This window comes from Penicillium manginii, assembly GCF_028828005.1.
Source record: "Penicillium manginii strain IBT 31320 chromosome Unknown utg000001l:1.0-3466041.0:1.0-3467806.0, whole genome shotgun sequence".
Lineage (NCBI taxonomy): Eukaryota > Fungi > Ascomycota > Eurotiomycetes > Eurotiales > Aspergillaceae > Penicillium > Penicillium manginii.
This window is the reverse complement of record NW_026643102.1, coordinates 2,734,272-2,760,758: the sequence shown is the minus strand read 5'-3', so window position 1 is coordinate 2,760,758 and position 26,487 is coordinate 2,734,272. Positions and strand designations below refer to the sequence as shown.

General features: G+C 46.8%; 10 protein-coding genes across 10 annotated transcripts; 5 read left to right on the top strand and 5 right to left on the bottom strand.

Moving 5' to 3' along the window:
- Window positions 1-800: 800 nt before the first annotated feature.
- Window positions 801-2,318, top strand: N7533_001001 (uncharacterized protein; the record flags this gene model as incomplete). The annotated part of the gene is made up of 8 exons (XM_057097651.1): window positions 801-1,050; window positions 1,106-1,209; window positions 1,260-1,303; window positions 1,375-1,565; window positions 1,617-1,714; window positions 1,776-1,865; window positions 1,937-2,076; window positions 2,135-2,318. 8 exons carry the CDS (start codon window positions 801-803, stop codon window positions 2,316-2,318), a joined length of 1,101 nt encoding a protein of 366 aa, XP_056966144.1.
- Window positions 2,319-3,431: 1,113 nt separating this feature from the next.
- On the top strand, window positions 3,432-5,258 carry N7533_001000 (uncharacterized protein; the record flags this gene model as incomplete). The annotated part of the gene is made up of 1 exon (XM_057097650.1): window positions 3,432-5,258. One exon carries the CDS (start codon window positions 3,432-3,434, stop codon window positions 5,256-5,258), a length of 1,827 nt encoding a protein of 608 aa, XP_056966143.1.
- Window positions 5,259-9,048: 3,790 nt separating this feature from the next.
- N7533_000999 (lipid-binding SYLF domain-containing protein) lies at window positions 9,049-10,282 on the bottom strand (the record flags this gene model as incomplete). Its single annotated transcript, XM_057097649.1, has 3 exons — window positions 9,049-10,005; window positions 10,063-10,178; window positions 10,240-10,282. The coding sequence occupies 3 exons, from the start codon at window positions 10,280-10,282 to the stop codon at window positions 9,049-9,051; spliced, it is 1,116 nt and encodes a 371-aa protein (XP_056966142.1).
- A 918-nt stretch (window positions 10,283-11,200) lies between these two features.
- Window positions 11,201-13,927, top strand: N7533_000998 (putative C6 transcription factor; the record flags this gene model as incomplete). Its single annotated transcript, XM_057097648.1, has 4 exons — window positions 11,201-11,959; window positions 12,040-13,315; window positions 13,376-13,785; window positions 13,853-13,927. The coding sequence occupies 4 exons, from the start codon at window positions 11,201-11,203 to the stop codon at window positions 13,925-13,927; spliced, it is 2,520 nt and encodes an 839-aa protein (XP_056966141.1).
- Window positions 13,928-15,188: 1,261 nt separating this feature from the next.
- On the top strand, window positions 15,189-16,492 carry N7533_000997 (uncharacterized protein; the record flags this gene model as incomplete). The annotated part of the gene is made up of 3 exons (XM_057097647.1): window positions 15,189-16,226; window positions 16,287-16,416; window positions 16,467-16,492. 3 exons carry the CDS (start codon window positions 15,189-15,191, stop codon window positions 16,490-16,492), a joined length of 1,194 nt encoding a protein of 397 aa, XP_056966140.1.
- A 220-nt stretch (window positions 16,493-16,712) lies between these two features.
- N7533_000996 (SDR family NAD(P)-dependent oxidoreductase) lies at window positions 16,713-17,558 on the bottom strand (the record flags this gene model as incomplete). Its single annotated transcript, XM_057097646.1, has 2 exons — window positions 16,713-16,902; window positions 16,972-17,558. The coding sequence occupies 2 exons, from the start codon at window positions 17,556-17,558 to the stop codon at window positions 16,713-16,715; spliced, it is 777 nt and encodes a 258-aa protein (XP_056966139.1).
- Window positions 17,559-18,859: 1,301 nt separating this feature from the next.
- Window positions 18,860-19,699, top strand: N7533_000995 (uncharacterized protein; the record flags this gene model as incomplete). Its single annotated transcript, XM_057097645.1, has 2 exons — window positions 18,860-19,244; window positions 19,347-19,699. 2 exons carry the CDS (start codon window positions 18,860-18,862, stop codon window positions 19,697-19,699), a joined length of 738 nt encoding a protein of 245 aa, XP_056966138.1.
- Window positions 19,700-20,061: 362 nt separating this feature from the next.
- N7533_000994 (alpha/beta hydrolase) lies at window positions 20,062-21,176 on the bottom strand (the record flags this gene model as incomplete). The annotated part of the gene is made up of 2 exons (XM_057097644.1): window positions 20,062-21,057; window positions 21,111-21,176. The coding sequence occupies 2 exons, from the start codon at window positions 21,174-21,176 to the stop codon at window positions 20,062-20,064; spliced, it is 1,062 nt and encodes a 353-aa protein (XP_056966137.1).
- A 503-nt stretch (window positions 21,177-21,679) lies between these two features.
- On the bottom strand, window positions 21,680-25,051 carry N7533_000993 (uncharacterized protein; the record flags this gene model as incomplete). Its single annotated transcript, XM_057097643.1, has 3 exons — window positions 21,680-23,855; window positions 23,918-23,993; window positions 24,058-25,051. 3 exons carry the CDS (start codon window positions 25,049-25,051, stop codon window positions 21,680-21,682), a joined length of 3,246 nt encoding a protein of 1,081 aa, XP_056966136.1.
- Window positions 25,052-25,455: 404 nt separating this feature from the next.
- N7533_000992 (uncharacterized protein) lies at window positions 25,456-25,839 on the bottom strand (the record flags this gene model as incomplete). Its single annotated transcript, XM_057097642.1, has 1 exon — window positions 25,456-25,839. One exon carries the CDS (start codon window positions 25,837-25,839, stop codon window positions 25,456-25,458), a length of 384 nt encoding a protein of 127 aa, XP_056966135.1.
- Between the last annotated feature and the right edge of the window lie 648 nt (window positions 25,840-26,487).

Genomic DNA, 26,487 nt, shown 5'->3' with positions numbered 1-26,487 from the left:
CCTACCTAGGTAGGTATACTAGTACTAGATAGTTCCACAACCAAGGCTCGGGTAGATCGGCACCTTCAAGGTAGTACTAGTTCAACAACAGTCATTGGAAAGAGTCTTTTGGGTCTTCTCCAACCAGTACTAGTCATTTTGTTGATGATTGTAGAGCCTTTAGACAGATACAGGCCAATCATAGTCACCGGGGAGATAAACTGGGTCCAGATATCCTATGTGGGGCCACTTGGGGAACTGCCTAGGATACTTTGGATGGTTCTTCCGATAGCCCTGGTCATGAGATGAATCTAGAAGGCAATGCTGCGGGCCTTCGGATATCGAACAATCCTATATATTATAAGTGAAATAAATTCAATTTCAGCCGAGTAAGGTATAGAGATTATTTCTATAGTACTGTTCAACCAGATTTCCTATTACAGCCAGCTTGAAAACTTTTGGATCCAGTCGACGATTCTGTAGATGAAGCTGCTTCCGTCGTCGGGATTCCGAGGAGTCGGATACTGTACTTAAATGCTTAGCATCCGAATGTGCATCCGAATGTGTTGACGATGTAGTGTGTCGATCATGGCACACAGTTTGAATCGCCATTCAATCAAGAAGGCCGGATTTACGCGAAACCCTAGGTATGCGGGGGAAATGTGGGGAGAGGTACATAAAACGTTAGAAATGAGCTCGCGCCGGACTTTGCCTATTTAAAAGTGCCTGATTCGCATTTGTAAAATTTCCCTACTCGAATTATCTCACTAAAGTTCTGGACAGTTCAACGACAGCGATTCTTGAGGTGTTGCCCGCACAAAATGTCTCTTCTTGGGAGCCCTTCATTCTTCCCTGACTACCTCGATTCAAAGCCAAAATGGGCATTGTCTTTCTTGCTCATTTCCGTTCTTATTCTTTTACCACCTTTGACAGTTATTTATAACATTACACTCCATCCGCTGCGACATTTTCCAGGTCCGTTTCCAGCGAGATGCTCTAGCTTATGGGGGTTCTCCCTTAACCTGCGCGGTCGTCGAGCCCATGAGATCCAAAAAGCACATGAGATATACGGTATGAAAAATCCTCCCAAAAGAACTTCCAACGAGTAACACTAAACTTTCCCTAGGCCCGGTTGTCCGAGTTGCGCCAAATCTACTCTCGTTCTCGAACCCAAAATGTGTCCGCGAGATCTATAATTCCAAAATCTTTGTGAAAACGCAGGGGTTTTATGTAAATGCCCTACATTGTCTAATAATATTACGCCTACTAACAATTATCAGCGCGCAAAGAAGATCTTCCATGAGAACCATCTGCTGTCGTTTCGGTGAGTACTCGACTTGATTCTCTCAGGATTTACTACTATGAGTGGTATTACTCAACATTATAACTTTGTAGAGATCCAATCCATCATGGCTCTCTCAGAAAGCTACTATCTCGCGGCTTTTCTCAGGCAGCTCTATTCGAATTCGAACCCCAAATTGGCGAAAAGATCAGAACACTGCTCGACCAGTGGGCCAAGTTATCTTCATCCCAGAAGGCGATTGATATCTACCCCTGGGCCCATATGTTCGGATTTGACACAATATGTAACGTTTCAAAAGCATGGGGATTCATGAACATGGACTGATATGATAAAGATCACCTAATGTTTGGAGTCGACCCCGGTTCTTTGAAAGAAGGCAAAGAAAGCTCTATCATGCCTTGGCTACGTTCATGGAGACCAACGTTTAATTACGTATGTTTTAACAACTTGAAATTAGAGAGTCAAGCTCATGACTGATTCTGTGGCCATACAGAAAGAACTTTTCCCGTTTCTTAAGCAGTGGGGACCCAGATTCCCGGGGCCAGTTGGTCAGAAGTTTCGCAATGTCCAGTCCTGGAAGGTGGTCAGTTTCATGGCATACACCAAAAATCTCGCGCTCTTTCCATATCGCCCTAACGATGCTATGTTTTCTAGTACGCGACTGAGGTGGTACGTAGCTGCCGAAAGGATGAGGTCAAAACGGCGTTCCTCAGCCGCGTCTTGGATGGGGTTGATGCATCATTGGGACGACCTCTGACCGATTCTGAGCTTGCCGAAGAATGCATGGGTGGAATGTAAGTCTCTTATCATCAACCTTTTGCGTTCAGGAGATTCATAATAGGTTGCAAATAGGTTTGGAGGAAGTGGTACCACGGCGAACACATTCGTTTTCGCCCTGTGGGGCACCCTGCGAAACCGAAATATCGTCCAGCGCTTGAATACAGAGCTGTTTCAAGCTTTCCCCGACAAATCAGTTTTTCCAGACTCAGTTGTGAGCTACCTGTTTCATTCGCTATCTTTAATTGCTCTTCTATAACATAATACGGAACGAACTTGGTCCAAGGCTGATTGACGGACTCAGACATGTGCAAAGCTACCTTACCTCAACGCAATACTACAAGAGACACTGCGATTATATCCGACAATCATTGCTATGTTGCCAAGAACAGCAATTGAAGATACCGTCTTGGACGGGAAGAGAATTCCCAGAGGAGTAAAGACACTTCCCCTATATGCTTTTTCGGATGCCAAGTTCCTAAAATTTCCATCTCTAGACAAACGTTGGAACCCAAAATCTCACAATACACCGGTGCAAGGAGATTTTCCCAGAACCCGAAGAATTTATTCCGGAAAGATGGCTGGATAGTTCACTCGAACAAAGGGAAGCGCTAGTCCCTTTCTCAGTTGGACCGCGGAAATGTATTGGGTCCAAGTGGGTGTATTCGCTATTGGAAATTTACCGGTCATCGTATGCTAATTGAGTCTTGGCGCAATAGCCTGGCAGAAATTGAGCTTCGAGTTTTGCTGGCTGCCTTTTTTCTTTAGGTTTGACGCGTCGGTTGATTCTTCCTCAAAAGACGAAGATATGGAGCTCTATGACTCTTTCAGTGCATCACCGGTAGGAGGGAAGTTCTTGCTCAATCTTAAAGAAAGGCCTTGAAGGTAGTCGCAGGACAAAGAGAGTTGAGGAGCGCTTCATTATTATGTTGAGGAGGAGAAATATCATAGCATACGGCAACGCAGTACTTCCGACATTCTGAAATGAGGCGTTGGCTGGAGGAGAAGTGGGACTTCATCACGTCGGCACCTCAGGAAATTAGCTTCATAGCGGTGAGAAAGTAGAGATAGATGACTTATTTTGGCCTCCTAGTAACTATAGCAAAAAGATTGGCAAAATTACCGACTTTGACATACTCAAATACCCTAGTTTCTTGGCATCTGTACACAGCCCCATTCCCCTGGCCCAGTTTGAAACGTTGTCCGGTGCCTTGCACCTACCTGCACCTTCAAGTGTCAGCTGATCTGCCCCTGCATTTGGCCATGAATTTTGTCCCAAAAACCGAATTACTGACTTCTGCATCCGATTTTACCATATTGAAGTACTTGATAGTGGAATCTTAATATGCACGTCGAGATACGATCTGACCGAATGGATCCCCGTGATGAAAATCAACATCTTTTTTCTTTACCGACAACAGTTGCCGAAGGTCACCACCCGAAGCAAAGATGCGGCAGTCCAAGCATCAGTGGCGAGCGTTTCGTATTCAGTATCACGTTCATACTGCTTCTGATTCCTTTGAGTCTGAGCATCCTACTACTGTATAGTGATGCCCACAAATGGCTCTTGCCAGGGAACATGTACAACTTTGTGAATCAATACCGGTCCTCGGTCCAAACAGCGGTCCAGGTTATTTCCGCTACTTTGGCAGCCATCGAGGTCTTTGCACTCTGTCGCCTAATCAATCTGGCAACCCGCATTCACTTGAAAAGAGCTCCAGTGTCACTAAATATGCTTAGCTTCTGGTCGGCGCTTTCAACTTCTACAGCTAATTGGAGCTTGCCTTTCTGGATGATCGTCGTGACTCTCCTGGTCGGTAATTTGCATACCGCTCTGACCGCAGTATGGACTGGTGCTCTTACCCCAGTGAATACCCTGAGCACCCAAAACACCACAATACAATTGCCTCACTGGTCTAACAATAGCCTCGTCAAAGAATACCCAAGTCAGATTGATCAGACGGGGCCGTCTGCTCGTAACATTAAGGGCTACTTCACATATTCGGTTGGCCTAGGCCTTCTTGGGTCTCTGCTGGGGTCGGCTAATTCAGCTTCTTCGACTGATAGCAGCATTCGCAATCACAATAAGCTGGATAACACACGATACAATTTTCACGGCCGATCATATGGAGCAGGTTCAAGTGCCGGTCTCACGGATCAGTCTGTTCATAATATACCACACGCAATCAACTATACCTATAGCGAGATGGCTCTCGCACCCTCTGTCTCCTGTATTTACAACAGCAGCTCGGAATATGCCATCGTCCAGCAAAGCGAAGACAATGTATATGCCGCCTACGGATATCTCCCAGACAGCGCCAGCAGAGAATGGTCCGATTATGTGGGTTTTGGAGCTGATGCAATTGTTGCAGTTGCCGTTTCACATAGCCCTACCACGTGGTCAACAATGCGATATCTGGCTATTGCGGCGGGTAGATATTATAAGAATTTAGACATGATACAATGCGCTGTGAGCTTTACTACGACACGGTTCAACGTCTCTGTCAACATCAGTGAACGAAACATCACTATCCACAATATGACGGTTTCCGGTCACTCGGAAAACTCTATCCCGGATATTGACCCGCACGGCAATATCACTCATGTAGTGATGCGTCAACTAGCGCTTATTTCCGCTGACCAGACCAATTTCTACCGCTCCACTGTTGGGGACGTCTTCAACGCTAGTATTGGTGACTACCGAACCTCTGTCACAAACAACGCGACCACTGAGCGATCAATATCGGACTCACAGATTGCTCTGAAAGGGGTCGAGAACGCAGTGATATCTTTGGTCGACGACATACTCGTTGCCTATGCATCTGCCCAGCTAATGGTCAGTGGACTGACAGCTTCCGCGCCAGCGTTGGTGCATGCCGAAGCCATTCGTGTCGGATCACGGGCCTATATAATCGTAATTTCAGTTATCACCATTGTGATTGTGATACTGGTAGCTGTCGAAGCTGTTCGCATGCGAGGATGGAGAGCGCTCCCGGCATTTGATTATACGGATACTCGAATGCTAGTTGTTGCTACGTCAAGGGGGGGAAATGGAATCGCCGAACATGTGGACCGTGAAGGAGACCCAGACTGGGGCTGTGTTCCAATTTTGTGGAGTGGCTGGGCACTCCATGACCATGGATCGATTTCTGTCGGGACTTTGCGTAAGGAACCAGAAGCCCTATTTCCGGTGATTTAGTGACGCAAAAATCTTCTTCCTCCGATGAGTAGAGTACCTGACATTGAATGCTTATGTTGTGCAACCTCAAAATTTTGTTACCGCTTCCTTCTGCAGTATTCCAGTCAATATAGTCTTCATCATGTTGTCTCTTATCCAGGAGAAACGACTGCTTTTATTGTCTTGCCATTGCTTGTATTCCTCGCTATGTATCCGATCTGGCTCTCAAAGCTGTCGTTAGATTCAAAACAGCCTGGCATTGAATCTTATCATGAGCTTACCAAACCTACTTTATGTCCTAATCATTCTACGTTATACCTTATTCTACGATTTACTATAGAATTTTATTAAAGGTGTAGATTTGAATTATAAAGTTTAGATCACTCAATAGTAAATAAACGTCTAAATGAGTGTCTCTGTATGCTCTCAGAGAGCTGCTTGTGCCCTCTTCTCTATTAGTCGTGGCGTTCCGAGCGTACTGGCCACAGAATTAACGTCCATATCGAATCTTTTTGCAATGCCACCTATTTTGCACGTTCACCATCCACCACTACGCCTAAATTTGATGAAATTCGCGAATCTCGCGTAATCAAGGCTTGCGCAGCCGCCCCAATATCAAGCGTATTGCACGTGAATTTGACGTGTCTTAATGGGTGCTCCACGGGCGCATCAAATATGGAAGAACGTCACTTTGTTGCCGCGATCCTACCAATATAGCGTTGACGAAGGCTCAGGAACGTGTATTGCAGGATTGGGCTGACTATATGCAGCGTCATTATATGCCATTGACGCCTGTAATGGTGGAAGCATACGCTAATCGCTTGTTATGTGTGCTAAAAAAAACCTCGATCACCAGTCTCGCACATGTGGGTATATCATTTTATAAAACGGTTACCATTACACAAAAATCTTGTCCCAGTACGACAAAAATTTAAGGATGTCAAGTGTATTGGTGCTGAAGAAGCTAGAGCTCTTGAACTGTGGTATAATAATCTCGCAAGGGTTACTAAAACCCTTTCGCTGTACTTGGTAAACAACTTTGATGAATATGGCTTTGAATCTGGTAAGGGAAAGCCTCAGAATGTTATAAATGGTACAGAATACCGTTCAGATCTGCCCGAGGCAGAGTATTTAGAAAATATTACAGTACTTGAATGTATTACTGTAGATAGCTCTTTACTTCCTCTACTCTATATTCTAAAGGATTAACTTTCTAGGAAGATCAGTTTATATATCTGAATAATTACTCGAGGGTACTATAACTAGTGTCTCTAAAAATGGATATATTAATGATAATCTTGCTTTTGAATGGTTAAATTATTTTTAGAAGTATATTATTAATTAAGTCTGCCTAGATAAGAAGAGATTATTATTATTTGATAGTTATAGATTATATAAACTGAGGAATTTATTATATAATACTTTAATTAGGACATTATACTCTTTTTTTTCTTAGTTTATTTGCCTTATATCTACTAACTACTTAAGAAGAAATCTTTTCTTGTACTAAATTAATATTTTAAGAAGGAAAATAATAAGTTATCCTTCTAGGGATATAAGTCTATAGGATATATCTGACTGATAGTACTATAATTTTTAAAGCTCTAGAGAAGAAGATACCTATATTTAATAATCTAGTTATACCTGATTATGCTACATATAGGGAAAAAACCACTACCAGAGTTTTCCTTATCCTCTAGTGTTGAAGCTATACCTTCTGAAAGTATAGACTAACGCTTGAAAAATTACGCCAGATATGCTAATATCCCAGGTATTTAACTAAAACACCAGCGTAATATTGATCGAATATTTCAATATGCTAAGATTAACGCTGAACACACTACAATTACTTCTAATACTGTTACCAAAATAGCAGCTATATGTACGCCATTACAACATCAAAAAAAGTAAGTATCAGATTAAGCCACTACGCAGAATGGGATACTCAGTATTAAGGATGCCAATCACAGTATTGCTACGAGCGTGTTAAAACGCGCGAGAACTGCTAAAACGAAGCTCCGCAACACATACAAAAAGTAGTACGGCCGATCGCCACCACCATCTCCAAAATCATTAATTTTACCGTTAAATGACGCAGAATTGGTAAAGTTACCAGAAAGTGCCCTATTTAGTATAGATACTATGCCGCTACGTTGATATATTAGATAGGATTGCAATAAAATTCGATTTGGACGTTAATTCTATGTAGACGTGGGCCACCTATACCACATAGAGAGTGAAAGGGCCATGGTTCAACAATTCCTACACAATCCGATCTTGAAAGGCTTGGGTAGTACCACTATTATTTAGGCCGTTATACCCGGCATCGAGGAGGAATTGTTCGGTTAAAAGACTGGCTACAGAGTCAGTATAAGTGGATTGGGTGGTATCGGGCTCGGTAATTTCAGTATCAAAGGAGTAATCGATAGTAGAGTGATCGGGAAAGAAAGAGAAGGTAGAGATAGTGGAGATAGTGCTCAAACTAGTATTGATACGATCAGAATTAAGATTGAGGTTGGCATTAGTATTAATATTAGTATTAGTATTAGTATTAGTATTAGTATTAGTATTAGTATTAGTATTAGTATTAGTATTAGTATTAGTATTAGTATTAGTATTAGTATAGATATTGATATAGGCATTGATATTCTATTGGGATTATTTTAATTGTTAGAGTAAAGGGGTCTTATTTAGAAAAAAGTGGGGATTAAGATCAGCTAATAAATTAAATAGTATTTAATTGGGATCTAATTTTAAGGGAGAGTCTAGAGGAGTATAGCTTTTATCTTTATCTTTAATATTAACATCTTTAAATATATATTTATAAAGTAAACAAGAAAAAAGAAAAAGAAGAGGAGAAGAAAGAGAAGGAGAAAGAGAATAAAAAGAAGAAGTAGAAGAAGGTAAAAAGAAAACTTTAGGTATATAAGATAGATTACTTAGACTCCCTCTAGACAGAAGATAAATATAATCATTAATCTCTCGAAGAAAGAATATCATTCATTTATCTTTATCCTTATTAGTCAAGTCTATACCTAGTATTATCCCTAGTATCATACTAGGAACAATACCAGGGATAGTAACAGTACTTATACTAGAGATCCATTCAGCTAGACTCTCAATCACCTAGTAAATTTAAGTTTAGTCTTTAAAATAAGAAAACAGAGACAGAAAAGACATCGCCAGCGGAGAGACAATTCATCACAGACGGCCGAGAGGGATTACAGTCCCAGAGTAGAGATTTTTCCAGGGCAAACTATTAATTGAGATCGGTGATAAACTGTAACAAATCACTGGCATTCCGTCGGGGGGGGTATTAGGTATTATAGAGAGATATAGTGAATAGGAGAGGTTAAAAGAGAAAACATGAAAACAAAGGAATCCTTCAAGTTCAAGTTAGAAGCTACAGTGAAAAAGCAACTTGAACTAAAAGACCCTGCGGCAAAACAAAGCAGGGACGAAGATTATTGGGTCAGTTATACTCCAGGGCTGTACTACGATATAGCAAACAATCACTTTCAAGTTACTCCTGTTTTGTGATACTATTTATGTTTATATGTATTTCAACTTGAAGTTCAAGTTCTTTGTCAGTTCCATGGATCCTCTTCAAGTTCCAAGGTTGTCTATACCATGATCTTTGTTCTAAGTCTGGAAGAAAAAGCCTCGAGACAATTTACGAGGTTTTCAATGGCTGATTACATGTAGATGATTAGTGTATTGACTGCTGCGAATTGAACGAATATTTCAATATTCCAAGGCTATAATAATGCCGATTCTGCGCATCTAAAATGAAATTCCCAAACCGGGCCTTTCAGGACTTGGTGCCTCGCTTTTGTATCCTCAGAGGAAGCGGTTGGAGAGAATCTCGTTCGACGGGGCTTGGTATGTCATCATCGGCTTGTTGCCCGTCGAGGAAGAACGGGACCCCAGCAGGGAGTTCGAAAACTTCATTGAAAGGTCCCGCATCTAATTCATTGACTGTAGTAGGCTCCTCGGCTGGGTTCTCTCCGATTTTCTTAGAAGAATCACCGGGCATATCAGCCGGTAGCTCAAAGCACATGTCGGCGGGTGTGTCGGCGGGTAATTCGGAAATAAATTGAGTCTTTGGCTCAGCACATAACTCAACAGGAGGTCCAGCTTGTTGATGACCATCCTCGGCAAGCTCCTCTTGACGAGTCTTGGAATCATCCTGGTGATTATCGCGGGTAAGCTGCTCTGTTGATGCCATCGGTGAGACATCCATTTGCTCATCAGGAATCCGAAATTTCTCCGACTTCAATATCTCCATCAATGGCCCAGCCTCCGGTGGTGGTTCAACTTTCCCACTCAAAAGCTCACTTGCCGATATGGTTATACCATACATCTTCTTGTTCGTCTCCGGTCGCTCCCCGATGATTCCACCCTCAAATGACTTGCCACCGAAAATACCTCGTGACTTTGAGTAGGCAAACATACCAGCCATTCCCTTTGAGCTAAGCACACCGCTGAATTCCGCACTTCGTCCGTATGGCCCTAGTGCGACAGAAAGATTCTTGCCTAGCGTGATTGATCCCGATTTTGTGAAGGTTTTGATTGCCTTCTCACTATTCAGCACGAAAATAAAGTCTGTCTTTTCGAAGCCTAGCTGTGTGCCCAATCCAATCCCACCCGTTGACATTGCTGACGGGGCGGACCAGCTGCCGTCTTCAAGACGGACAACGATAAGACCAGATCCGAAACGAAATGATCCTACAATTCCTGCTTTTGTCGCGGTGAATATAGCCAATCCCTGCGAGGTATTGGTTAGCATGATCCGTTAAAGGAAGCTCTTTGGACGGTTGCCTGCCTTTGCGCGTGATAGGATTGCGCGTGGGATGCCGTGTTCTGTATCCTCATCCTGCGACTTCTTTTGCTTAGGATACAAGAATGATCTGAGGATTTTCTCTGCTTTTGCACATTCGCCTGGGATAGAGAATGGATCAATATCTTAATGCTCGGACTGGTGATCGAAGGAAGTACACACCGGACAAAGATGTCACCGTCGGGGTCTGCAGCTGACTCTGCATTTTGGGCCCACCTCGACAGAGTCGAAGTGGAGGATGTCGAACTAGAGCGTGATAATATGCTCGCGTTATCCGCCATGGTTTCGAGGGCCTTGTGGATGAGGTCAACCTTCAATATTGCCTGGCGAGGCGATCTGTGGTTTTGCTGGTGGGGGGGTGTTCTACGATATCCTAATGTAGCTTGGGATCGCCTTATACAAAAAATAGCAGTCAGGCTGATACCGATGGGTTGTTTCCAAGATAAAACGAAGGACTAGAAATTTGTCTTGGTCGTCATGGAGGGGAAGTGCGAGGGGGCCAAGCTTTTCGAGGCAAGGCTGTCGCCGATCGGGCGTTAGGGCCGTTCCATTTGTTCGTGGCGCCTCGTGTTGTATTGTGGCTTCCACGGACCCGAACGACGCGGAAAAGTAGAAAAAGCTTGTAGGTCCAGCAACTTGAATAGTAGATTCCAATCTACCATCAAGGTTTATAGTAGTGCATCCGAATTCTGAGGTTTGGCGTGAATTTCCGCAAATGTCCTCTGCTCGTATGCCCCTTAGGCATCACATAGGTAATTTCAAGTTACGCGTGTCGGTTTGAGGTCAAACCTTTGGCAAGTATATCATATCCGGAGATCTGAGGCTCTTTACTCCGGGAGAACTTGAAATAATTAATCATTATACGGCCGTAAAAATAGGAAAAGAAGCTTCTGGGCGACAATGGTTGAGACTAGTACTGTAAAAGAGTGCGTGCCCGAAATCGGAGGAGCTTTCCGCATTGGGAAGTCACCCGCTGAGTCAGTCACGAGAAAAGTGGGTCCATCTGCTGCCGGACACGCGGGTGCGGGACAGCTTAACTGCATTCCCCCCGGAGATTTAGGGTAGATCCTTTCGATCCTCCTATGTTCAATTGAACAGAAAGGGATCCAGTTCCAGATCTATCATGGAATCCCAGGGCCTCGGAACTATCTCAGCCGAGCGGCCAAAGAAGCGCAGACGGCGTACAAATGCATGTCAGCCTTGTCGCAGCCGTAAGCTACGCTGTGATCGCGAATATCCCACGTGCACGCGGTGTTCGAAAGGCAGGACGCCGTGGAAATGTGTCTATGAAGATGGATTTCTATGGCAAGCTCCTGCCACAGTCGGCGCTTCAAACCCATCTGATCAAGGGCCCACCGTTCCCCAACCCGAACCCGAACAGTCCATTCAGACACCCACAGACTCGGCTTTGACGGTATCAACTCGGCCGGACGCACTCGTTTCGACCAACCTCGGCCTCGGCCCTACGCTGGATACTAGGCCTCAAGATGGCCCACACCAGCATGAGCCTGAGAATCATATTCAGCATCATCACAACCACCTAAATAATCATCACCACTCGTATTTGCATTCACATCCAAGGGGGAGGCACTCGGGGCGAGAGCGTGGATTTCTCGAGACCGTTCTCGGCGCACCCAAGGCCGCAATTAACCAGGAACCATATGTGAATACGGGCTTGTTGCAACGACAAAAACGATTGGCACCGGAGCCTGACGTGAATTTCTCGTCGCAGATCGACAGTGAAGACATCGACGAGGCAGACGAGGAAGATACATTGTCGCCGTCGCATCAATTGGATCTTTCGCCACGTATAATGATGAGGGGCCGCGAGACGAAGACGCGTTACAGTGGGTCGGGCATCTATGCCAATCTCATCGCTCAGGTACGTTCAAGCACTAAATCTTTCTTGTGCAAAAGGAAAAGCATCCCGCCTTCAAAGCCATTGGTGTTAATTGTGAATAGTTTCCCGATATCAGGCCCTTTGCTGAAGAGATCAGGGTGACGAATCCGATTCTTTCACAAGTCAGCCCCGATTTAGTTCGCGTCAAGAAGGGACTTTGGAAACGTGTGCCTCTCAACACGCCTTTCCCCGAGCCCACAACGGCATCACTAATCGCTCTCTTGCCATCACGTGGTGTTGTTGACGAGCTCGTTGGCTTGTATCTAACATACATCGAATGTCAACACCGCATCCTCCATGCCCCGTCATTTCTACGGGAAATCGACCAATTCTTTGCCCTCATGGATAATCCGAGCAATGTTTCTACCGCTTTTCTGGTACAACTTCTCCTCGTTCTCGCGTGTGCGTGGAACTTTGCGGATATTGGTAGCTTGCAGGGAAAGAGCCCGACCCCACTCAAGTGCTATACTGCTGTTGAATGGGTGCTCCATGCCGAGAAGTGGATCGATAATGCGCAAATAAAGCGGCCAGAGATCACAGCTTTGCGGTTATACATCTTGTTGATCGTTGCGCGAAACTACTTCGGAACCAAGCGCAGCAAAGCTTGGCTTTCTACGGGTACTCTCATCAGACAGGCAATGCTAGCAGGTTATCATCGTGATCCTAATAAGTATGCTCGTATCTCTATCTTCAATAAGGAGATGCGCCGGCGGATATGGATGACCATTGTGGAACTTGACCTTCAAGTCGCTATCGATCGAGGCATGCCTCCGAATATCCAGAGTTCAGACTACGATACTCTCCCTGCACTCAACATCAATGATGATGATATTCACGAGGAAACCACGGAAGCCCCTCAGGGCCTTCCTCCTGGTGAAATCACCGATTCTTCGTTCGCAACGATCATGTACCGGTCGCTTCCCATTCGTCTCAAGGCATGCCAACTCATGCATTCTCCTCGGATCAGCTGCCGCTACGAGGAAATCCAGCGGTTGGACTGGGAGCTTAGTCGACACTTTTCGCGGATTCCGGTGTGGTCCATATCGGAATCTAACGATAATGCCAGCCAACTCAAGGTCACCCTGTGGAAGGCCATGATTGAGACAAAGATAGCACAAAGCCTTCTTTCTATCCATACCCCATTTGCGATCGAGGCGCACCGGGAAGCGCTCTTTGCACCCTCGGCCCGTTCCCGTCTTGACGCAGCCGTGAGGATTCTCACCACGCAAAAAAGACTCTATGAAATCTCACAGCCATTGTCACTTTGCATGCTAGGGGAGTGGACCGTTCAGGCCTATATCTCGATTTGCCAGCTATTGTATTTGGCGAAGGAGAAGAGTAAGCACTATCCCATGACCTGCTGATGCTCGCAGAACTAAACTAATGTCAACTTCCTAGTCACCTGCGATCCTTCCAGCCCCACGTTTACACTGCATACACTACCAGGTCTTCCAGATTCTCTAATATCTCTCGTCGAGATAGCTCTCGGATGTCTTGAAAGCCGCTTCTTACTTGTTGTCAAGGGCGCAAAGGATTACTTCTTCCTCTCAACAATCGTCGCCCTAGTCAAGTCGAAGGTCTGGCCGGCTCAATCCATCATTTATAAGCAACAGGTCGTAGAGCGAGTCCTTTCTTTTGCACAGACACTCTTCACCCGACATGCTACCTGTGAGCATCTGGGGGATCCCGGAATGGGCAGTTTTAAAGATAATCAGGTCGCCACTTTTGTTTCAACACCAGGTATGGCAACTGTGATGCCGTCCGACTTTGTTGACGGTATTCTTCCACCGTCCAACATGGTCGTACCAGTGAGTTCACTCCGCTCTTTGAAACCAACTGCTTTTCACTTCAAGCCGTACTGACTGGCCACTCCAGCCACCTGGAGCTTTCGATCCGTTCCTTGACGTTTTCGACTGGGAAGATCTCACGGGGATTGCATTGGGCAATTGACCAGGTTGCCTACTACTCGCGCAATCACGTATATATACCATCAATGTACCATAACAACTCATATCAGCGATTTCTTGGCGAAAAGGGGGAACCGGAGTGTTGAATATTAACTGTAACGTGCCTTGGTGAGTTGATGGGTTTGACCTTATGTGACACAACCCCTGATGTTCACCGATTCAGGGATGCCACTGCGAATGATTGCATCACAAATCTTGGCCCAAGCGATGGACATGCTCTTCCAAGCTGCTACAGGATTCGGGCGGCCCCGATCCACAATGAGCTCAAGGTGCCGATCCCGTCGCCCCCTGCAAGGGTCGTAGATCACGATCATCACTGCTAGAGAAAGCTCCGACATTTCTCTACCCTGAATTTGTGACTTATGACATTCGCGTGGATTATGCAAGCGATTTTCATCGCTAGTGGCTGCACAAGGCTAGAACTAGTTTGCGAGCCTTGCGAAGCGATGGGTCGCTTAGAGGCCCCCAAAATATGGCCCCATCGGGCCAAGCGATTGGACCCTATGCCCGTGCTTGCGGGCCGACGGCACAAAAATACATCAGTTGGCCCGATATCCATGTTCAAAGAAGCCAGGTCATAGTTGCAGAGCTTGTGGAGGGCGACATGGCATTTCCTGGGGCCTGTGGGGGCGGGGTCTGTCTATTATACAGCCAGGCAGCGATGAAAAGATTCTACTGGTGGGGCAAGATGGCCATCTTCCATTGGATTATCTACTAGGGTGTACCAATTCACCTATTGGAATCCAAGGATAGCCTGCTAATATCGCCCGTTGGTATCTTGCAGCCGACACTGTTATGGGCTCCCCGCTCTCGGCGCTTTCACTATCCCGCGTCTAGCAAGGAGTACCCAAAAACTACTTATTTTTATATATACGCTAGACCCGGGGCCAAAGTATACGGAAGTACCCACTGTTGGCCACGCCTAAAACGCTTGGCTTTTGTTTAGACTAGATCGGCGGACCCTGGGCTGTGCACTTTTTTTTTTCTATTCTTGCTGCCCTTGCGCATGTGGAATTGTTTTCTCATGATCTTTAAAGGTCCTCCATTTCCATCATCTCTTGAACTTTTTGACATCCATTCGACTGTCAATATTTTCAGCTTCTCACCCCAGCATGCGCCGTGAAACCTGATAGCTCCCAATCCGTCTCACTAAGCGCTGGCGCATCGCATTATCTGCGCTCAACTTTCAATTAAATCGCCTCCCTCTGGCAGAAATCAATTCTGTACATACAAGTGAAATCATCATGCTAAGCAACAAATTGTACACTCTGGCCTTGGTCCTGGGGGCCGCCCTGTTCGATATCAGGGGTGTCGGCGCAGCGCCAGCATCTCAAGGATCATGGAACTCCGGATTATCGCAAGTCTACGAGACAACCGATCGTCTTCCACTGCCAAACCTCGGTAATGTTATCGCGCACGATCCAAACATCGTCCAGCACGATGACCACTACTACCTCTTCAAAGGCGGACACCATGTCCCGATCTTCAAAGCGGACCATCTCAGCGGACCCTGGGTCCAGATCGGCACCGTGCTAGACGCGAATAGCATCATTGACGTCGGGAACCGGTCACGACCCTGGGCTCCGACGACAGTCTTCAAAGATGGCACATTTTATTGCTATTATACGCTCAGCAGTCCCGGGAGCCGCGATAGCGCGATTGGAGTCGCGACCACCACCACGCTAGACGGGTCGCCGTGGAAGGATCACGGTGCTGTTATTCGGACGGGGCTTGGAGAGGGATCTGATGTATTCCCATTCACAGAGACGAATGCCATCGATGCTTCATTTATCACGGACCAAAGTTCTGGAAAGTCGTACCTAAATTATGGCAGTTTCTGGCATAATATCTGGCAGATTCCGCTCTCGGATGATCTTCTCTCTATTGAGGCGCCGAAGAAACCTGACGCGGTTCAGTTGACTTTTATGCCGGATCAGCATATTCGGCCCGAAGAAGGGTCTTGGATGAGTTATCATGATGGTTATTATTATACTTGGTTTAGCCGTGGCAAGTGTTGCAAGTTTAACCCGGAGAAAGGGGGTGGGTTTCCTGATCGGGGCCATGAATATAATATTCGTGTTGGGCGGTCGCGGGATATTCGTGGACCGTTTGTTGATAAAGATGGGGACTCGCTGCTGAAGGGTGGTGGTACGATTGTCTATGCTTCGAATCATGGGGTGGTTTATGCGCCTGGTGGGCTGGGTGTGTTGGCCGGGAATGACTCGTCCCCGGACATTCTCTATTATCACTACCTCAATGCTAGTATTGGGTTTAAGGATGGGGTAGGTTTGATGAACCCTCTTGCTATCTTGAAAATCAGCTCATTTTTCTTCTTTCTCTAGGATGCGCGTCTGGGCTGGAATGTGTTGAATTATCAGGACGGTTGGCCTGAAGTTACGAGTAACAGTACTGTTGCCAATGCCAATGCTGCTCCTATACTCGGCCTTCCCAGTTGGCTGACGATTTTGATAGGTGCGCATGGTCAAACCTCCCGTTAACTGCCACTTGGCTGATTTCTCTAGGCTTTTGGCTATTTATCTGGTCCTAGCGGACTTTACCAGAAGTCCTTACTTCCATTGAACGTTCTTTTTCAGCGATGCATGGAGCTCACGAGTGTCGGCGTTGGGTATCGAAATTTCCTTTGTTTTACTTTAGATTGCATGCACATGATCTTATTTTGCGTGGTACACGGTTCATATTCATACATACAATAGAGGGAAACAGTTTCAAATGCTCCGTCTGGCTCCAGAATCCACATCACTCCTAAATCATGGGTCCCATCCACCATCCACACTATAGACCTGTCCGGTAGTATAAGATGCCGCATCACTCAATAGGAACACGACTGTCTGAGCAACTTCCTCGGGCGTTCCAACCCGGGGGATGACAGAGGGAGGCACCGCAGGACCGCCCTGAATAACGGCCGCCTGGTCAAGCAGAGGCGTTTGAATCGAACCACTAGTCAAGAAGTCAGCTCAAGTCAATCAAATAACCCCAGCAATGTCCATTCACACAGAAAAAACTTACGGTGCAACCGCATTAACCCGAATCTCCGGGCCGACCTCCTTTGCAACAGACCTCGTCAATCCAACAACCCCGTGCTTCGTCGTGGAATAAGCCGCATGCAACGGAAATCCCCGAAGTCCCTGAATACTCGACGCATTGACAATACTCCCAATTCCCTTGTCGTCGGGCCCGCATGCCATAATCGCCCGCAGCTCCGCCCGCAAACAATACATCATGCCGGAAAGATTCACCCGAACCAGCATATCCCACTCGTCGTCCTCTTGATCCACAAATTTGCCAACGCCATGCTGTTTACCGATTGCCCCGGCCATATTCGCCGCGCCGTCCAACTTGCCGAAGTGTGAGACTGTTGCATTGATCCAGTTGTTGACGGCTGCTGCGCTTCCGATGTCCACGACCGTTGTCATGATATTTGCGGCGTCGGTGCCGGTGTTTTTGGTGATCTCTTGTACTGCGGTTGTGAGGGTTTTCTGGGAGATGTCGGCTAGTGAGAGGCGTGCGCCGTGGGCATGAAGCTGCTTTGCGACGGCGAGGCCGATTCCACCAAGGCCTGTCACCACATAGACTTTGTCTTGGAAGGAGTTCATGCTGTGCTGATGTTTTGTTGGTTGGTTGCAGGGTTTCGCTTGGAGAGTTGCAGGGAGTTGTTGAGGGGAAACGACGCTCACAAACTTGAAGACAATATTTTCAGGCGGGGTCGGAGATGCCCCGTGTTACATTGTGGCGAACGATCGAGTGACAATTCTTTTGTGTAATTAATGGGGAATAATGTGGAGTAGCGGGGTCTTTTGACAGTTGATGTTCCATCCGGCGCGGCTAAATTGGGGAAACGCACTCCACTCTGGTAGTGAAGAAGTGGGGGGGTTCCAGGGGCTTGATGCCCAGGTGGATAGATATTAGCCAGTCTACAGCAGCCGAAACGGCCATGCCTACCACTAGTTTATTGCCATGACGTCTTGGGTTCTGTGATCATGAGTGAGATATCTCGATAAGCAGCATACATCACCTCCCATACAACCGACTCGAGATTATCGGACGGGCTCTGGTCATTCTTGGCTACAACAAACCTTGGAACCAGGGAAATTCAGAAGAAGCTCACCCGAAATATTTGGGATATATTAAAGGCATATGAAGCGAAATTTGGGTCCATTTTCAAGCTGAAATCTCCAAGAGCGCCCTGTTCTCCCGCGGTTCAGCCTTCCAAAGTTGATTGGACGTTCTCTGTTTATGGAGCAGATGTCCCGATCTTGATTTCGATACTCAGACCAGGCTGAAGATCGTGTCAAAGTTCTTGGTACCCGTGGATCTCACCGCGTATACCAGCCACATCAAGGTTCCGATTGGCTGTGTGACGTGGGAATTGGATCGACAGAGCTGAAGGGGTTTGATTTGAGGCTCAACGCGACCTAGTAGCTTTAGATCGAATGAACTTCAAGTCAGACTCCAACCCTCGTGTATGACCAATGCGAGATATGGACTCGGATCGAGGATTCCAAATTGGAAAGTCTTGATTAGAAAACTGGGCAAATTAGATGGTTCGCAATCCAACATTCCCCTCCAATCTACTCCGTAGCCTTGTCCCTTACCAGCAAGTAGTACGAAATTCACTCTCTTCATGCCGATATCACTGGTCCACATCATTTTCAAGATCCACATTGCAAACGATGCTAGACCTATAGCCTACTTCCCCTTGGAACTCTCAGCCAGCATGCCCAGTTGGAAGACCCCTGTCTAGTTGCACATAATTTCATGCGGCTCTCCTTTCAAGAGTTTTGTATCACATTCCCTCCGCGACGCTGCCCTGTCCCCCTCGCATCCACTTTCTCTCAATATCTGAATAAGCTGCTGCGAAAAACCCCTTCGATGAGCATTCGTCCGTCCCACCGTGATGTCTACAATAATTGAGCCCGGTTTTTCTATTCGCCGGATCGATCATTGCAATGAAGATGAAACTCAAACTGCCGGTGCGAACGAGTACGTCGTCTGTTGTCCAAAGGGACATGAACTATCGCTTCACCAACTTCCAAGCGACTTGAACTGGCTATGTTTGATCTCGGCCACACAGCCTTACAATAAAGTGTGTGCAAACTCAACTTGGGATTTGTGGTACGCGGAAGGGTTCTTGTGCTGCGAGCCAGGAATGATTGGATACCTTAGCAAAGATGCGGAGCGCGACATTAGAAAATCAACTTTTGGCTGCAACACAGATGCATACATCAAGACCAACGGCATCAGGCTGAATATCGAACGCGGAACACGCTCGACTCCTGATTGTATGACATATCCGATTTCCAGTCCCTGTGTCCTCCATCGATTCCCATGATTCGTAAGAATGACTTTGTACTTCGAATCTGACTGACTCGACCCACTCGAAGATCCTAGTTCCAAAAATTCCACTTCAACTAACCACACGAACGACGGTCTGAATAAAGGCGCGATAGCTGGCGGAGTTGTCGGGGGCGTCTGCGGCATACTCTGTGTTGCTGCGATCATATTTCTTCTTCTCCGTCGCCGTCATCGCTCAAAATTATCCAACAACTCCAAGACCCAAATCGACTCCAAATTTGGGCAGGTCCCAGTCGAAGTTGAAGAAATCAGACCATTTAGAGAACTGGATGGCACCACTTCTAAACGCCCCGAACTTGAGGCCGACAAAAGATCACAACAAGAGTTGGCTGGCCATGTATCCAAAAATACGACTGAATCGCCGCCCTCTGAGTTGGATTGATGCATATTATTTTGAAAATTTTGAAAAGAACGGGGTGTAGAGCTTTCAAGGGCATTTGGGATATTTATGGTGGAATTCTGGGGACGTTGTTCTTTTTTTAATTGATTAACCATCTTGTTGCTAGCCTACTTTCAAAAGATAGAATCACTTCGTCATGGAATCGACCTCAATCTTGAACATTTTATAAGCATATTATTCTTAAAACGAGATTCCTACTACATTGCATTTGCTATTGATTGTTTGCCACCAAGCGAAGACAATCACCAAGCGAAGACAATGCGGAATGAAGCACAGCAGTCTATTTTCGGGATTCAATTTTCACCTTCTGATAATGCTCCGAGAAAAGAGAGATTGCATACCACCTAGATCATTCTAGCTACTACTTCTGTCACCCTTTTTCTGGATATTTCCTGGCGTAAAAGCCATCCGATATGCCAGATAGTATCCTCCTGAGACTTGATCGACTGCTTCAAGTGAGGCCAGATATTAAAATGCCCATGTGGCATACCAGGATAAGCATCAAGCTTGACCTCAACACCGCTTTCTTCTAAGGCCTTTGCATAAACCAAGCCGTCATCGCGAAGAATGTCCAATCCAGCGATCTGAACATACGTTCGAGGAAGAGCCAGTCCAGACCATGGAAGTGGGGAGGTGAAGGGCGTGAAATCTTCAGACAGAAAGTCTTGCTGATACAAGGCCTCATACCCTCCAATGGACTTTGAGTCAAGACCTGGATTTCCAGGAGCATTCGCATTTTGCTCTCGAGATAACCACAGCTCTTTGTATTTCGCCGGCAGCGTTTCTTCACTCGTGCACACTGGGACACTGGTCAAAACACCGGTGATCGGAGGGGAAAGCTTTTCCCTTGCTGCACGGTGAGCAGTGACGATGGAAAGATTGCCGCCAGCGGATCCGCCACCAATCACGAATCCTTTGGAAAGGTCCGCATCGAGAGCGGATGGGTTGGCAGCTACCCATTTCACAGTGTCCCATACATCGTTCGGCGCAGATGGAAACTTTTGCTCCGGTGCCAGGCGATAGGATAGTTGTACGACCGTAGCTTTGTATAGGTGTGCGATTGCACGGGCCCAGTTAGTGCATTGGATGTTGGATCCCATCATGAAACCTCCACCGAATATGAGGACCACAACTGGATTGGCCCAGGACGAGTCGATTGGCTTGATTATATTGAGCTCACTTTGATATCCGTCACGCATTGAAATATTGATCACATTTTCCTGTGTATCGAATGTTGGGCAAGTCTCATATAGCTTATTCGCCATGGCATCGACCATTCCTCTCAGCTGCTCAACTGGAAGCGAAAAGTCAAACTTGGGAGCGGGTGTATGTTTGAGAACCTGTAGTATCGAACGTCAGTGTATGTGAAGAAAGAAATGGCGATATCACCCACTTCTTCAAGCTCGGGGTCGATTATGCCCATTTTGAGGACATCCTCTTTTGTCTTGTAGTGATCCATTATCGTTGGTGAGTGGGTTTTACTGGTAGTGTGGTGTACAGGGCCTTTTCTAGGGAGATTGTCTTGGGGCTAATTCTAGCTCTCTTCATTCTAAGAACAAATTAAGAGCCATTTATAGGAGAGCTACGTTTAGTAGTTCTATGTAAGTGACCTCTGTCCGATCATGATGATTCATTTACATTCACAATGATCTGCCACATTGATTGGTGCGCGGGACGAAATGGACCCACATCAACAAGGTCCCGATTTGCGACAACTAGAAGATCGGAGATACTTGAATTGTCCAAACTTTATTCTAATAAGAGAATAAGATTACTGGAAATCACTGAATTAACATATAGTATACAGTGCGCTGTATGAATCTAACAAATATTAATTCGTACTGCTGGAAAAGGATATATCAAGAGTATGTACTCAACCTAGGAGGATATTCGCAGAGTCATTGTCCTCAAGAGATTTTGCAAATCTGGAAATGGCTTTCTCTATGCGCAATCCTAATATTTTCAAAATTGCCATTGTTCACACCAATGTCTCATCAATGCGGGCGATACCGCCTCCGCCTGTCGGATCGCCAAACTGTACAGTTCAGTACGCGTGGTAGACATGGAAATTCCCTTAGTCCCAATCTTGACACCCTCCGCTGCCAATCGATACGTATCAAGCAGTTTTACCGCCGGGTTGATATCTATGCTCAAAGAATCAACCTGACTTTGTTCAAGTGCACAAATCCATTCTTCCAATGAGACAACCTTTTGGATTCTCTCGCCGTAAAAGTCACGCAGAGTGGGTATAAGACTAGACCAGTCTGTAGGTTTCGGATTAAGCGCATGAAAATATCCGTTTACCTCCTCTGCCGGTCGAGGAAAAGTCACACCCGAAATATCCAGCACCATATTGGCAATATCTTCAACAGGTGCCCACCCAACATTTTCGAATGAGCCAAGCGAGTCAGGCAGGAGGCCCAGGTATAAAGAACTGCGAACCAAGCTTGGGAGCCACTCTTGCGGATTCCATTGGCCTTTTTTCGCGCGTGGGCCTGCAATTTGACCAACTCGAACTATAACGCTCGGCACACCTGATTCTCTGGTAGCTTGGTCGAGAATCATGCTGCTTGCAAGCTTTGACTGGCCATAACCCAGCATTGCGAGGGACCAGTCTGGTAGACTCTTCTCGGGTACAGGAACTTCCGGTGTCGGCCACCTTTCAACAGTTCCAGCTGTGGAAATAAAAGTTATAGGGACGGCCTTTTTGGCCACCTTGGCGCTAAAGTCAACCAAGTGACGTACTCCTCGAATTTGCAGCTCAAATGACCCCACAGACATGTTGAAGTTCACAGGCCAAGCGTTGTGAATCACGCGATCTATCTCATCAGATAGTCGATGTTTGACTTCAGGGGCCAGGCCTAAATCTGGCTCAGCGAGGTCGGCTTGCAGGAACTCAGCTCGAGAAAAGTCAGTCGACAATCCCCGGGCCGAAGTAATCTTGATCTGGCGCTCGCGACTATCGGCACCACGGTTGAAGCAGATCACTTTGCCGACATGAGGACATTTCAAGGCAAGGTCTAGTAGGTATGATCCTAGTGCTCCAGTTGTGCCTGTGATGATAATCACTTGTCCCTTCTGGGCCGCAACTGGCTTATTGGGCGTTGCAGCTGGAAGGTCGCGAATGTATTTCTTAACGAGTGCATCGAACATCACCTTCTCATCGACCGTGATATCTGAGCTTGGATTTTGACCTGGCTTAATCTCTCCTAGATTCGCATGAGCTAGAGTCAAGGTATGGTTTGCTAGCTTCGTGACTGATGGATAGTTATAGATGGTCCTCGAGTCTATCTCCTTTTCGCCGAGCTCAATGCCCGCGGTCTCGAAACTTGCCCGCAGTGTGCGCGACAGCTGAATCGCTTGCAGTGAATCCATCCCCGCGGTAAAGAAATCATCGTTTGCGCCCAGCTCATCACCTTTAAACACGCTTTGGACTAACTGCTGAAGTGACCGTGCAAATGCTGGCTGGGAGGTGACGTCAAGATCCATTGAAATGGCCATTTCATCTTTGCGCTGCTCGAAGAAACTTTTGATGTCGTGTGCGTATAGCTTTGCAGCCATGGCTCTCTGGATAGTACCTTTACCTGCACGAGGAAATGGTCTTTTGGGGTCCGTCAAAAAGACATAGTCGCGAGGCACACGACCATGAGCGACTGTTTCGGAATTGACAGCCTCAATAGTCGGCCAGACATCATCAAGAAGCACCTTTTTTTCTTCCTCGCTCTTGGGATGTTGTGCTGGCTCAACAATTAGTGCGGCGTGAAACTGCTTACTGCCAACGACCTGGGCGCCAATCACCTCAGGGTGGCCCATAACAGCCATTTCAATGGTCACAGGGTTAAGCTTCTCTCCCGTGGAGAATACAATGATATCATCAGCTCTTCCCATGTATTTCCAGTGATCTTTCAGGGCCGGATGTGGCTGGTATAGGTCTTTAGTGCTGAACTCATCCAGTTCGGGAAAGGTGTAAAAGCAGCTCTGGAGTCCCCGGTGCTTCGAGTTGTCCTTGCGCTTTATGACCTGCTCATATACATTCTCGCCAGCTGGCCGCCACTCGATGCCCATTAAGTCAGTAGGGATAATAAACCATTCCCACATGGAGGCATCCGGCTGAGAGTAATATGGAAAGAAAGCACATCTGTTGGAATTAAAGCGTAAGCATTCAATATGCGTGACATCAATCATGACCGATTCGCTTACTCCGTAGTTGCGATTATATGCACCAATTTGATACCGTGTTTCGCCAGTCGGTTAGGTGTTTCGGGGGGGATAGAGCCTGGGAAGATACTCGGTGTTAGCTCAATACAAAGCACCGAGTTGTGCCGCACAGGGCTTCTGACCTCCTCCAAACCCCACGACATGCAGCTTTTTGAGTTCATCTATTGCCTCTTGTGAGCGCGACATTCCATCTAGAATGGCCGGTGGTATAATAGTCCATCCGGGGTTGCTGTTTCGCAACCACTCGAGTATATTATCGCCTGTTATCGGTCGAGAAGGGTCCCGAAACAAGACCGGATCATTGTAATAAAATGCGAACACTGTCGACATAATAATACCTGCGGCATGAAACAACGGCATGATAAGCAGATGACGCGGATTGAAAAAGCCATTCCATGTCGGAAGCAAAGTCAAGCTGCCGTTGCGTGCTGGTATGTAGCGATGAAGATCATACATCGCGACCATACCCTGCCGCAATACAACCGCTTTTGGAAGCCCGGTACTGCCACTAGTGTGCAGCACCACGAGGGGATCCCACTCTGCCTCTGAAAATGGTTTGATGTATGGAATTGGTGTCACACCATCGGTAACCCATTCATTAAATGGAGCTACAGCCACACTCTTCATTCCCGGCTTGGCATTCACCCAGGGCTGTACCATTGGCGCGTACTGGTGCTCATGAAATAGCAGATTGCATTCGGTCTGAACAAATAAGTTCAGTTGTGCCTCTACCGAGTTGCGAGGTGACACGAGTAGGGCTTTGTAGCCCGCCTTTATAGCACCGATCACGAAGGCGAGGTAGCGTGGGTCTTCAAGACCGATATAGGCCACAGTAGGGAACGTGCCAGGTACTGGTTGACCGGCCTGGATGATGATCATATGTGCCGCATAATTGACGGCATTAGCGATTTTGGACCAGCTAATGGGCTTCCACCCATCGCAGGGACTGTTGCTTCGTGGAATTGACACACACTCTAGATCCGGAGTTTGACGAGCCGTCTCATCGATGATGTGGGGTATTAAACGTTGGCCGCACTTTCCACCGAGAAAAATTTGATCTTCTGAGCCATTCTTCGTGTTTGTTGTGTGGACGACACTGTTCGGGTCGTCTTTCATCGTGATGAATGGTTTGTGAATGCCGAGGTAAGAGGGAGTGCCAAGAGTGAAAAGGAAAGTGAGCACTTTCTCGGTCCAAGTGGAATTATTTCAAACAGCTTTTTAAACGATCCAGATGCGGGGGAGGAGAGCTCAGCGTGGCGATTATCTCCGATGTGGCGCGGCGCATCTCATGCGCAGTTCATGCAAGTCGGCCGTACTAGTAGGTAAAAGTGTAGTGAGCCGAGCCAAGCCTTCCTCCGATTAGATAGAAATATGACAGTATCCATATTGGTGATATAATTCGAACATAAAGATAAAAACAACTGGGTATCTCAAGAAAAAAAAAGGCCAAAAAGAAATGGCAGAAAAATGTATATAAACACGAAGAAGTAACACCCGTGGACAATCGCAACCGCCGATCCTCACCACGCCGAAAAAACCAATCCACCCACCAAAACAAAAGCCCACAATTTCCTCCCAGGAAGCCTCTTCACTCCAGCATCCGACGTCGTACTCCCATCTCCACCATAATTTATTTCCCGCGCATTCAAGCAATACTGCACGTCTTGTGCCTTCGCACCAGAGCTGGCGGTACAAACAGCCGTGCACGGCTGGGGATCGTCGTAGAACCAGATACTCGTGGGGCAGCAGGATTCAAGGATTTTGGACATGTCAGTGCCATTGTGATCCTCCTGGTATAGTGGGACGAGGGTTGAGAATTTCGAGCCGGATATCGTGGGAAGGTTCTCGCTCGCGTATTTGCATTCTGCCGGTTGGGTATAGTTCTCGGTAGTCGGGGGTGCCATGGTGGAATTGAAATGGACGCAACTTTGGAAATTATATTTCGTTTGAGGGTTTTAGATGTCACGAATATCGCAGAGGAGAGCGCAGGGAGGAGAGCAAGTGCCGACAAAGGGAGAGGATGTTAGCGTGGATCGATCGGGTTGGACCCTTTCGTCAGCCCCGGATTCGGAGGCTAAAGTTGAGCCTAAATCGGAGAGGGTTCGCTGTCTGCGGTTCTGCGCATGCCGGTGTGGCAGTATAAGGAGGGTCGCGTGTGAGTTCAAGTATCACGATAATGCGAAAAAGGGTCACGGGTGCGCGTGGAGGGTGATTTCCGCGAATTTCCCGCTGAGTTGAGGGATCCGCGACCTTTTAACCTCGCAATGGTTCGCGGTGGGGGGGGTTTGCTGCCAAGGCGCTATTGATGCATTTGCTGCCCCTGACCTGAGCTGACCTGAGCTTACCCTTTGTTCCACTCATCACTGGTCATCATCATCCCTCGGGCCTTTGGGGAGGAGGATTACGTCTGCAGAGGACAGAGTACTGCCCATTTAGTATACTGATCTGCGATCTCGGTGATTTGTGCCGGTGTTTAAGCTGGGCGGTATACAAATCGATGCAGGGGAGCGCAAGGGGCGGCGAGGATGTTGGTAGTTACCGCCCGTCGTGTA